General features: G+C 34.7%; 1 protein-coding gene across 1 annotated transcript in view; it reads left to right on the top strand.

The window, feature by feature from the left end:
• LOC118193542 (teneurin-m-like) overlaps nt 1-13,083 on the top strand; it is an 826,904-nt gene that overhangs the window by 764,188 nt on the left and 49,633 nt on the right. Inside the window, exons 22-24 of the mRNA XM_085808642.1 lie at nt 2,969-3,204; nt 8,411-8,565; nt 11,452-12,165. Of these exons, the coding sequence (XP_085664768.1) occupies nt 2,969-3,204; nt 8,411-8,565; nt 11,452-12,165 (1,105 nt within the window). The remainder of the gene's footprint in view (nt 1-2,968; nt 3,205-8,410; nt 8,566-11,451; nt 12,166-13,083) is intronic.

Genomic DNA, 13,083 nt, shown 5'->3' with positions numbered 1-13,083 from the left:
TATATATTTAATTATCATTTAATCATTTTTATTTTGTTATTAATCTTGTTGTATTCACTCATTAGTAGCCGAGGTGCCTTACATAATTACCTTACATAGCAATTTCAAATTCTCAGCTCCCTTATAATAAAGATATTTAATGAATGATGCAAACATTTCGCTTCCTAAAAGGAGCAGAATTTATAGTATACTTCCTTGCAGGGCGAATGGAACTGTCTGGTGTCGGGAATTCAGATAAATAGAATGGATATTCTATCTATAGCCGAAGCTATTGTGTTAAAGCGCGATGCCGGATCCATAAAATTAAGCCCTGAGGCACATATGACATTGTAGGATTCCGCACGTGGCTTTTCTCTTAAGGAGAAATCGGAGATTGCGAATTCCGAAAATAGCAACTAGACTTTTATAGTAAAAATAAATCAATAAAATAAAAGTAAATAACAGAGTGGCTTCTGTTACAAAATTAATCATTCTTGCCCATGTTTCTTTTGAAGATACACAGTGGACTGAATGGTGGCGCCATCTCTTCGTTTCAACGAGAAACAAATCGATGATAAAAACAAGGTAAAATGCACTTGAGTAAATCGTGCACCTTTAATGTGTTTCATATGTGCAGAAAAATTTTCCTCTTTATGTTCTTCCTGTATTCCAACAAAGGAAAGCAATTTTTATTGAAAAAGAATGTAATATTCACTTGTGTTACGAATAATTAAAACATACATTATCATCAGTTAAAAATGTCATATGCCCGTATTCCAGTTTCATTTAGTTACTCAGATAATGTAGAAAATATCGTCAAATTATAAAACTTTCTAGAAAATTTTTGCGATGCTTATATAGAGATTTTCAGAAATCTCTATTAAGATGCTTATATAGAGATTTTTAGGAGAGCTATAAATTTATTACCATATCATCATCCCCGCTGTTATTAATAGTTATATTAAGATCTCATTATTGCGGTATATTTTTAATTCATGGTCAAAATATGTACAAATAGGAAAAAGAACGATGATAAATTGTTTTTAGGAAATAATAAATTGCATGTGATGCTAAAATGGTTTGAAGATTAAACAATTTTGACGTTTTAGGCTTTCTTTAAAGATGAACTAAATACTGATTTATTAAATATTGAGTTATAAATAATATTGACTTCCGAGGACGGTCTCGAAAGAGGATAACTCAAGATTTGAATTTCTTATATAACAGCTCTTTATTGAAATAAATTGTAAAATTCACTCTTCATTATAGTTGATGGATCATTATGAACTTGTATCTCCCTTTTATTATCATAACTGAGAAGTGTTCTGCCTTCTCGTGGTTCATGCTGGGAACATTTTCGTAACGATGGTGTATTAGCAATGCAGGTTTCGAAAATAAAGCAAGGAGACTGTCACTTGTGAGTGTTACAGTAGAATACAGGACGACTTACTCAGAATAGCAAAACAGAACTTACTAGTGTGCACATTTATAAGGCATTTCTCCCCCCCTTTTTTAGCATACCTTTCTGGTGTAGTGGTGAGCACACTCGACGCGTATTCGAGAGGTCCGTGGTTCGAGGGCATTGCTCATTTTTCATCTCTCCTGCTTTCAAAAATACCTAATGTCTCTACACATTAATGTGCTCAGTGAATACATTAATGATGCATTTTGTTTTTTAAAGCTAAATAAAACACGCGAATTTACTGCGCCCCATTTTTAATAGTACAGAACAACCTTTTTTCTAGAACAGCGTTTCTAAGTGTAGCCCTCTAAGATTTATGGGCATAAAATTCCATATAGAAAAATATCTTTCCAGTTCGTTATACATGAAAATTTGTACCATCTCGTGATTTATCTGATTTCGAACTGCATGTACATCTGAAGAAAATAAGTATAAAGTAAGAAGGTCATTTTAAAATTATAGTCAAGAAAATATTACTTATTCATAACATTCGGAAAATTTTCAAATTTCAGGCCCAAGCCCATAAATACTAGGAGAGCTAGAACAGCGTTTCTCAGTCTGTGCTTAGCGAGCTACAAGTGGTCTACGAAGCCTGCCTTTGTGGTCCTCCTAGATTTCTTTAAAAAAGAACATGGACCATCAGCGGCCGAGCGGTAAAAACTCTGAACACTGGTAGTTCCTACCTGGGTTACGGGGTAGCTGCATGAGCGTTTTCATGTTTTTTTTTCCCATGTATAAGGTGTATATGAGCCAGGTTCTCTCAGAAAGCTCTCCACGAAAGCATCCTTCTGCTTATGCAAATAGACTTAGTGAACTTTGCCGCAATCATCAAGAATTATGCAATGATATACCTTTGCATCTCGAAACTCTGAGGTCACAATTCGAAATTTATTTTCCAAATGGTTATTTTCACTCATTTTTGATCCTTTCCATTGGACCCTGACCGGAACAGATTGTCATAGAATGAAAAAGAACAGTTAATTGAAGTATCGGATAACATCGGATATTCAAAAATGAAATTCCAAGTAGAAAAGATGGTTGATTTCTGGATCTCATTACCAATGAAAAAGCAAAAGTTAAATAGCTAATTAAGTTCAACCGTCCAAAATCAAGTCATTCTCTTAGTGTGATCATGTGCTAGTAACAATCGCTTTTCTGTTATTTCCTTCAGCTTTCAAGACCAAAGTTGCGTTAACTATAGTTACTTGGTGTTTGATTTTGAAACTATATGCTTACTAAGAATTGTATTTAGCAGCACTTTGATACTTAACCACGAAACGTATAATCTGGCCTGTACTGGACGAAGACATTTGCACCTCCAAATCAGTCTTCTTTATAATAATTTTAACCCCACTTAAATAACTTATTAATTTTTATATCTTTAGATAGCCCAATTAAGATTAGCCCCCTGGGTGGCAAGCCCTTCGGCTTACATATTTAACTGGCACAGATTATAGCTAAGAATTAGTTAGGACAACAAACATGTGTCATAATGTGAGCCTGTTACACTAATCATTTCTATTTCAGCCCAGCTCAAGTTTCCTACAGCTATCATCTTACGGTGGGACCGGTAGATGGTCATCTTTATATATCAGACCCAGAACAGCATCAGATTTTGAGGACCCTCTCCATGTCTGACTTTATGAGTCCTAAGAACAACACGGAGGTTGTGGTGGGCAGCGGGGAAAAATGTCTACCACGTGACAAGGAAGAATGTGGCGACGGAGGATCTGCTAAGGATGCTAAGCTTGCTTATCCCAAAGGTACGAAGTGGAATTCTGCATTCTGTATATTAGCTCTTTTCTTCAGAATACCACTTAGTAATTTGCTTCAAATATAAAAAGGGGGTAATACATTAAGATTTTTTTTGTTGTTGTTGTTTGTTTGTTTTACGCATCATAACATGGTGCAAAAATCAGTTTGAGTTTTATGTGAAGAGATCGTCACATAGCATAACAGTGTCTTTAATCGAATTTTTCTTGTCTATCTGTAAAAGCGATGCTTATTAATTTTGAAAATTATCGCATAACTGATATAATTCATTGAGCTCAAACGACTTTGTGTTATTCATTTATAATGTGTTTATATTTTTAGAGATGAAATATTATCTTTAATTATAATCAAGGTAGGAGCAGGTACTTTAAAGGAAGGTATACATTTCGAGAAAAGGATCTGAACTATAGTTTTTAAGTACTTTATCGTGTAAAATTATTAATGTATAGGAAACCTGAATAAGAACGGAAAGCAAATGTAATAAGTGCACTATATAATAATTGTTACTGAACCGCCATAATATGATTTTCAATTAGAGCTCCAGATAATATCGCACTGTATTATATTTAAAGAGACAATGTGATGTAGCTGTTTCTCAATAGACACTAATGCCGGCTAGCTTTAAAACGATTTATTAACAGAGCACACAGGAACGGTTACAAACAAAAGAAATATACATAAAAATGAAACAGATACCAAATGGAACATCAAACAGTTGAATAACAGAGACATAGTAAACTAACATCATGGCGGCTGGAGTTCGACTGACGTTTTTTCATATCGCCACGAGATGGCGTTTAAATAAAATAGTTCGGTTACAGTTCATGAGTTCATGGCGTGAATAAAATAGTTCAATTACACTTAAATAGGTCTGTTACATCCTCCCCCTGTGACTTCGTAGACGTCTCGGCAAGAAGTCAGGAACTGACATTTGTCTACTTTGTGCAGCGGGCGGAGAATCAGATGGACGGGCTCCAGTTTGACGAGGAGTAGATTTTGCGTCACCAGCACCTTGTGCAACAGGTGCAGATTCGGATGGTATTACACGTTTCGGGCGTCCTCTTTTCTTTAAGGGAACCACTGGAATTACACGAGCTGAGTTTTGCTTATTTCGATCTTGATATGGTTTCAAGGCTGAAACATGATACTTGCCGAGAACTTTGTCTGGTTCATGACAAACAATCGGCAATATCATATGTTGTTGGAGATCTTGTAGTCACTATCACATAAGGACCATCTCTCTTGGGCATGAATTTAGCAGTTTTCTTCAGTGGACCTTTGCTGATTGGGTGGAGGGTGACCCAAACTTTATCTCCAGGAACGAATTTCGGTGTTTCTCTTCGTTTTTTGTCAGCATATCGTTTCTGCTTATCTTGATGCATTTCGACTCTTTCTCGTACCTGTTGTACATTTCTTGCAAAACGTTTCAAATATGGAGTAATTTCGGGAACAAAATTATCGTTCTCAATTACGGCTTTTATATCATGCTTTACATCATCTAAGGTTCGTAACTCTCGTGCAAATTGAAGAAAAGAAGCAGAAAGTCCAGTTGAATCACATTTGGCTGTATTCAAAGCAATCCTTATTAATGGCAGTTTATCCTTCCATGATCGTTACCAAAAAGTATTGCTAAACGTAATTTCAGATCTCTATTCTTCCTTTCAACTGGGTTAGATTGTGGGTGATAGACAGGAGTAAGACTTTGATCAATGTTCAAGATATAGCATAGTTATTGCATAACAGCACTAGTAAACTGGGTACCATTATCACTTATTATTTTCCTGGGTAACCCAAATCGAAGGGCGACTTCTTCCAAAAGAATAGTGGCACATTCTCTGGCGGTGGCTTCCTTTAAAGCAAATAGTTCTGTCCACTTCGTGGCACAGTCCTGCACAATAAAAATCCATTTTTCACCAGACGATGTTTCAGGAAGGGGACCGAAAAGATCAATTGACAAGGTCTCAAAACGTTGAGCATAGACTGGAGTTTGAAGTAAGCCAGATGGCTTTTGATTAGTGGCTTCTCCCCCTACTTTGAAGACAGTGTGATATTTGTTAAGCAATGCATCAGTTGCAAATAGTTGGGCTGTAGTTAATTGCTGTCCTTCATTTTCTCGTAGTCGGCAGTTGTTTACAACAACTGGGGTTTCTTCCAGTACTTGGGATTGATGAGGTTTCACGAAGCTATATTTTCTTCGAGGTTCATCAGAAAAGTTCCACCTATTTTCAGCAAGATTTAAAACAATTTTAGCTTTTTGAAGAAAGTCAATTCCTAACAGAGTCGAGTTATTTTTGGCATCAGGCAACACAAGGAGTGGAGTTTTGAACTCTCTGCCTTCGAGAAGAATAATTTGTTCGGTGCGAAGTACCTCTTTTTCAGATACCAAACCATCAGCGAAAGACACCTGTAGTGTTTTCTTTTCAAATACTGCATCTTGTTTCTGCAGAATATGATAGAGGGATTCACTTGCGATTGAGTGACTAGCACCACTGTCGGCGAAAGCTGTACCGGAAACACCACCAATACTAATTCGAAATACAGCAGTCCGAGGGGAAGATAAACAGGATCGGATTTAGATAGTGCCAAAATTTGATGAATTTGAAGTCTTTGGGGGATTACAGTCTGGACATTTAGACTTGATAAAACCAGTTTTTCCGCACCCATAGCATGTTAAAGGAGGTCACGTTCCTTCTGTTTGTTGCTGACTACGATTTAAAAAGGTTTTATGAGTTCCCTGTATGTCACTTGTTCGATTTTCTACTTTGTGTTTGGATGGATTAGTCGATTTGTAAGAATAGTTCCGCCTGCCAGGAAGTTGAGTTTTATAGTTCGTATTTTTAACACGTACAGCTTCATAGTCATCCAATTTCTGTACTAATTCAGATGAACTCTTTATTTTTCCCCAAGTATTAATAAAATGCTCTTTAACGTCCCTACTGACTCTTCTTTTAAGCTGATCCGTCAGGACCAAGTCTTTGAGTGATTCAAAGTCTGTAACATCGAGACTATGAAGCCACTCTTCGAGATAATTGTTTAATTCGTAAGCAAAATCTTTCCATAAGGACCTAGGGTGTTTTTGGTGTGTAGTAAGTTTAATTCGAAATGATTCAGCATTTAATTTTAATCTTTGTAGCAGAATCTTCTTGATGTAAGAATAATCTTCTAATTTGTCTTTTGGTTCTCTTAAAATAATTTGCGAAATGTCTATAGGCAGAAGAGGTAGGAGATGAGTGACGTAATCTATTTGTTTTATATTAACTTTCTCACATTGTCTTTCAAAAATTTGCAGGTAGGTTGCAATGTCAGAAGTTCCTGTAAATTTAGGGATTAGGTGTTGAATATTTGTTCCAATAGCTGCATTTAAAGCAAAGGCAGCATAGTTAGGGTTTGAGCTAGCAGCTGCCAGGTTTAATTTTAAACGTTCCAATTCTAATAAAAGTTCTTGTTCTTTTCTTTGACGTGTCTCAGATCGTTGCTTTCACGTTGTTTTTGTTGTCTAGTTTCCATTAAAGTTTCCAGAAGATTCCTGGTAAAAGATAAAGAGTAGTAGATCTTTAAGATCTACTACTCGCATAGTGTCGTTTACAGTGAAACCCAGTTCTGCAGCGAGAGTTTTTAAATCCTCTTTTCGTGCTTTGGCAAGGTAAGCCATAATTATATGAGAGGTCAGGGGGGAGGGAAAAGATGAAGTTGAATTTGTTGTTATTTCGATTTTATTCACAATACAGTATTTTAGAATTAATAATTATACCTTTAAGTAAAATGTATATACCCCTATTAAACAGCATGTATGAATGTAAACAATGTTACTCGTACATTTATATACCACTATTAAACAGTATTTATAAATGTAAACAATAATAATTGGGGGCCAATGTGATGTAGCCGTTCCTCAATAGACACTAATGCCGACTAGCTTTAAAACGATTTATTAACAGAGCACACAGGAACGGTTACAAACAAAAGAAATATACATAAAAATGAAACAGATACCAAATGGAACATCAAACAATTAAATATCAGAGACATAGTAAACTAACATCATGGCGGCTAGAGTTCGACTGACGTTTTTTCATATCGCCACGAGATGGCGTTTAAATAAAATAGTTCGGTTACAGTTCATGAGTTTATGGCGTGAATAAAATAGTTCAATTACACTTAAATAGGTCTGTTACAACAAAGTAATGAAGATTTTTTTTATAAATGTATACATATTTATCGCACTGTAGAGAAAAAGGTACCTAGAGTCATCAAATTTTGAACAACGTAGACCTCTACACGAACATGGGCACCAGGAAGCCCGAATTTGGAAATTGTTTTATTATCTATTTCATATTATTTTTAAGTTTAACGAATTTTTGATTAAAAAACTCGACAATTTGAAAGGGAGCAGTGGCAACACTGTAGGGAATAAAACATTTTTATTTGCAGCGCGCGAGACTTTCTGTCGGAAATTCTAAGGACATGCTGTTTTTAAATATTTTTAGCCCAAACGGTCGTTAACCCAAATGTTCTCGAAACGTTTATGTGTCTGTAAATGAAAACTAAAAAACCACCCGTTTGGGCGTAATATAAAATCCGAAAGCTTTCAGATTTTTTTTAATTGTTTACTTTTATTATTATTTATTTTTTCATTAGTTAATTTTTACGTTTTTCTGTGAGATAATTCGTTTTTCTTATCGTCTTAGATGAAGCGAACCAAACATGTGACCCTATGAAATATCTTATATGAAACTCGTTATAGCGGAGTTTGACTGTAATTAGTTAAGAAATCTTACAAATACACCAAGTTAAAAAATGACCGTTTTAGAATCAAAAGTGTCCTTTGAGATGCACATATTAAAGAGAAAATTGCATTTTCTGAGAAGCTGGGAGCAAAGGATTATGACTGAACTGGAAAGCATTAGCTTCACCTCAATCAACTAGTTCTTTGATTTTAAAATCAGATTTTGTTCTAAATCGATAATTATTGATGCTATATCATAGATTAAACAATTGTTTTGTATTAGTAATACAAAAAGAAACTTAATTATGAAAGATGAATGAAACTAATTATTCTATAAAATAAATGCTTTTCTGAAAATTTATGTCCACCTAACTAAGTAAACAACATGCTTTTAGAGAAACATTTTCATCTATGTATTAAAATAACTTAATTATTAACTTTGTGTTACATATGTATTTTCTCCTAATTAGGTATTACCATTACCAAACATGGCGTAATCTATATTGCTGATGGCACCAATATTAGATTCGTTGATGCTCGTGGGATCATTCATAGACTTATTGGTGATTATTATCACAAAAGCTGGCGTCCAATACCTTGTTTTGCTACACTCAGCTTACGTCAGGTAAATATTTAAATATTTTCTTTTTCGGCTGCTTTATTCGTAGCGTAATTTCGTTCAACTTCCTGTGTGAAAAAGAATTAGGTTTATGGATATATATAAGATTTCATGTATTTTAGCCTAGCAACATACCTGTGCTTATAATTCATGTGGCAGCGTGAAAACTTTATTTTTCCCAGTTAATTTATCTTTAAGATTACACTTATTTATATATATATAATAGAATGCTGGTTGTGATATGAGTTGTAATGTTTTAACTTGAAAGAATGTCCGCACTGAAACCGGATAGGACATTTCCAAAAATCAAGTTGCAGTTATTATTAAGACCAAATAAGTAGGAAGTTTAATTGACGTAAATTTTTGGGCGTAAATGGCTATATGAAAGATAGCCATTTAGAATAAGCACTATGCTATAGAAAAATTTTAGAAACTCTGTATTCTAAGGCCGTATTTTATACTACTGTCTGTTCTAAATGTTATTAACTTATTAAAAAATCAGATTTTGTTCTAAATCGATAATTATTGATGCTATGTCATTGGTTACAGTTACTTAGGTTATCGCATTATTTTAAACTAATAATTAGAGATAGTATGTAGTCACACAAGAATATCGACACAATCGGCTATTTCTTATTCCATTTCATACAAGAAGATAAAAGCATTTCTATTTTGTTTGTTTCCGATCAACTAATAGTGAGGTATTAGGCTATCTTTGGGCACTACAGGTTTGTTGGAGTGATGAGGTAGTTCAAATCCTTTTGGCCGAACAGTTGTCAAGAGTGATAGTAACTCTATCCCTCTTGACAACTATCCCTCTTGACAAGTGTCTCGTCAGCTAAGCGGCTGTTGGCTAAGTGTCCGCGACCGGAGCACCATTACCTTAAAAGTTGCCAAGAACGAAGTAGTTACCAAAATTCTGATAATTGTTAGTTGTGAAAGACAAAAATACCTACAGCATTTTCGAAAGACAAAAACTGTACAGGCATTTACAGTGGGAGGGATGAGATTTAAGAAGTAGTTGATTATCTGAGCATTTTCAGCGGCATAAAGGATGAACATGTCTAGTATTAAATGTAACAATGTGGCAAGTATTAAATAAGTACTACTGTTTCAAATATTAAATGATTTTTCACCATGGTAGCCTTCCGATGATCATAGTAGATGAGATGAAAATTGAGAACTTTGCCACTAAATCTGATTCCTTATAACACTTGACAACTTGATGGTCATCAATAGATGATCAGACGATCAAAGTTAAAAAGAAAGGCATTTTTTTATATAGGATAAGAATACTGAAGTAGATATAACATTAATGATTTTTCCCCTTTGCCTCCTTTCTACAGAGATTACATTTTAGAAAAGTTTGATTACATTTTAGAAAAGTTTGTTTAGAAAAGTCAATAATTGAAATATAACATTTCGAGAAGTCACTGTTTCCTATATAGTTAAAAGCGAAAAATATTTTCATCCCCCTTTATACGTTTATTTATTTATGAGTTAATATTTTGTACATTATATATAAAACATTGCAGTTTCCAATACATTTTAAAATACAAATATTGATTTGTATAGTTTTATGTTTATTAGCAAGCTATTTTATTATTTTGCCTGCATTATCACTTCTACTTTAGCCGACTCCCAACAGGATATCAATTAGTTAATGTATCCAAGAACAGTATTTTTTAATTTGAGGGAGAACTTTTGGCAGCCATCTCTGGCCATCTCGATATGATTGTGTCCCAGGTTAGCGCTTTATTTGAACGGGCTCTGCTAGCCTTTACCAGTCTCGACCACCTCGTATTTGAAATTCTTAAGTTCTGTTTTAGATTTTGTGTTCTGTTAATCGCGCAAGCAGTGGAGTCTTTCTGCTATTACACAAGCTGTGTAAATTGTTAAGTTAAAGAGCTAATAAAAAATTTAAACTAAACCTTTCCTTGAATTATTGTAGCTTTACTGAAGAAGAGGACGATAAATTACAGGCTGTCTTCACGACTCCAGGGATTAACATTTTAAATAATTCAGTTCTATACACGCAAAAACCTTTTTTGGCACATCAGATCTACGTTCAATCAGTTTAGTTTTAGTGGTCTAGTAAACGTCAATTTTGTTCACAACCAAAATAAGTAACAATGCTCCAAATTAAAAGAATATTTGACATGTACCAAGCATCACTGTAATGTGAATACCATTCACGAAGCATCTGTGAAATAATAAATCAAATTTTAATTTCCAAGAAATAAAGCATCGAATCCTTCAAAAACTAAACTTTGAAAAATGTAACCTTCTATACAAGAAGAGATATTTATTGCGAGCTACTACATATTTTATCTAACTAATTCTCATTCCTGGTGGTTATCAAGAATGCAAAATTTTGAAAAATTCCCAATTTTTTAGTGTATATATATTTTCATATACTAAATGTGTTCATGTGCATTTCAATAATACGTATTAAAATATTCAATGTGCTAACCACTGTCATCCCAACACAGTATTCTGTATAAAGGTTAAGAATATGTCATAATAAATTTCAAGCGAATATCCTAGGTATGTGCTCAGTTATTTAATATGTTAACTAATAAAATCAAAGTAATATTCGCGAGTGCAAAATTAGCCCACAATAAGCCTTCTGTGAATTAGTTACCAGAATTATAACAAACCAAAATTACCAATCTAATTACACTTCATCGTTTCCTAGAAAGTATAACGGAAGAACTCTACCTACTCCCTATCTGATATGTTATAGCTAGATACAACTCGTGTTATCGATAAATGAGAAAAACTAGAATAGTGGGTAACAAAGAATTAAATATATGATCAGTATATTCCTAAATGTAATTTTAAAAAATGAATGTTTAAAGATGTCACTTTTACTTTCATTACCTACCTTAGGTTAACCTTCGCTGGCCGACAGAACTAGCCATCAACCCTTTGGATGATTCCTTGCACATATTGGACGACCATCTTGTATTAAGAGTCACGCCAGACAAAAGACTGAAGATAGTAGCTGGCCGTTCTCTTCAATGCCCTCCACAATCTGCTGCCAACAGCCGCGAAAAGAGTGATCTAGCGACGGATGTCTACTTAGAATCGCCGCAGGGAATTGCATTTGCACCTAACGGTGACCTTTATATTGCCGAAAGTGACTCCCAGACCGTGAACAGAGTGCGTATGATTGGAAGTGATGGTCGAATTTCTCGCTTTGCTGGATCCGAATCGAAGTGCAGTTGCTTGGAAGAATCCTGTTCTTGCTTCGACGAGGAGCACGTCTTAGCAGCTACGACGAAACTTAGCACTATCTCCTCCATCACGGTTTCACAAGATGGATTGCTTCACATCTGCGACCAAGGCAACTTAAGGATTCGGTCAGTGACAGCTTCCCTGCCACAACTGAACAGCAGAAGTGAGTATGAGATTCATTCGCCAGAATCTCAAGAGATTTATGTCTTCAATCGCCACGGGCACCACACTTTCACGAAGAACACTATCAGTGGAAAAGATACCTATGTTTTCACATATAATAGCAATACAAGCTATGGGAAGTTAAGTACTGTAACAGACGCAGCGGGGAATAAAATCTACATTCTCAGAGATTATAGCAATCAGGTAAGGGGCATGACTTTGTGCCTAAATTTATTTTCTCTTACTAGTAATCCAATATATTATAATGCTCTTTTAATTTTAATTCTTCTTGTCAGTAAAAGACTTTTTCTAATTACTTATAAGCGTACAATACCCCTTGTCATATCACAAGAAACTGGAAAACCCAATAACGTGAATTTTGTTTTCCTAAGATTTGATACTATACCAGTATAATCAATTTCAAAAATATTGTAAATGATGTAGCGACATTTCTAAACTGTACTAACATTTAGATTTTGAGTTAAAAGTTCTGTTACCCTTCTTGGCTGATGTAATACATTTCGCTCAGACCAGACTGTCATGCAAATTTAAAGACATGCAGTATAGTCGAAAGGAGGAGTTCAATTTTAACTGTGGCCTGTTAGAGTATCCGCCGCCGTGTCACTGAACACTGGTTTTTGCTGAATCGTTTCATGCTTTAGCGCAGATTAATAGTTACGCTGTTAGTAAGTTATTTTAACCTTTTAACTTACATTTACTTTCACACGATGCACTGTTGTCCACAAGAGACAAAAAAGCAGGCAAGTGAATATATAAACATCGTAATAAATGTTTTTACAAATTAGAAAAAAAATGTATGTGGTTCTGAAATATTTAATACTCTCGCTCGTCAAATTCGCGTTTGGCACATAAAATGTATACTGGAGAGTCTCCTCATTTCTACTTTCGAGTTAAAGGTTTAGCTGATAAGGTCAAACTATGACTCAATTCATTTTATCTGGATTTTAATTTGACTTGTTTTTGTGTCTGCAGTTAAATGGTTGCATCTGCATTATCGGCCTGGCTTGAAAGCCGATAACTCACCAACAGTTTCAGATAACTCTTAGTCGTTAGGTTAAGTGTTCATTTTAAACAAATTTCACCCAACTATAATATAAAGAA

The sequence above is a fragment of the Stegodyphus dumicola genome, chromosome 1 (assembly GCF_044657685.1).
Source record: "Stegodyphus dumicola isolate Sdum_Otavi_A_Nest chromosome 1, ASM4465768v1".
Taxonomy (NCBI): domain Eukaryota; kingdom Metazoa; phylum Arthropoda; class Arachnida; order Araneae; family Eresidae; genus Stegodyphus; species Stegodyphus dumicola.
The sequence above is the reverse complement of the archived record's forward strand: the minus strand, read 5'-3'. Positions and strand labels throughout refer to the sequence as shown.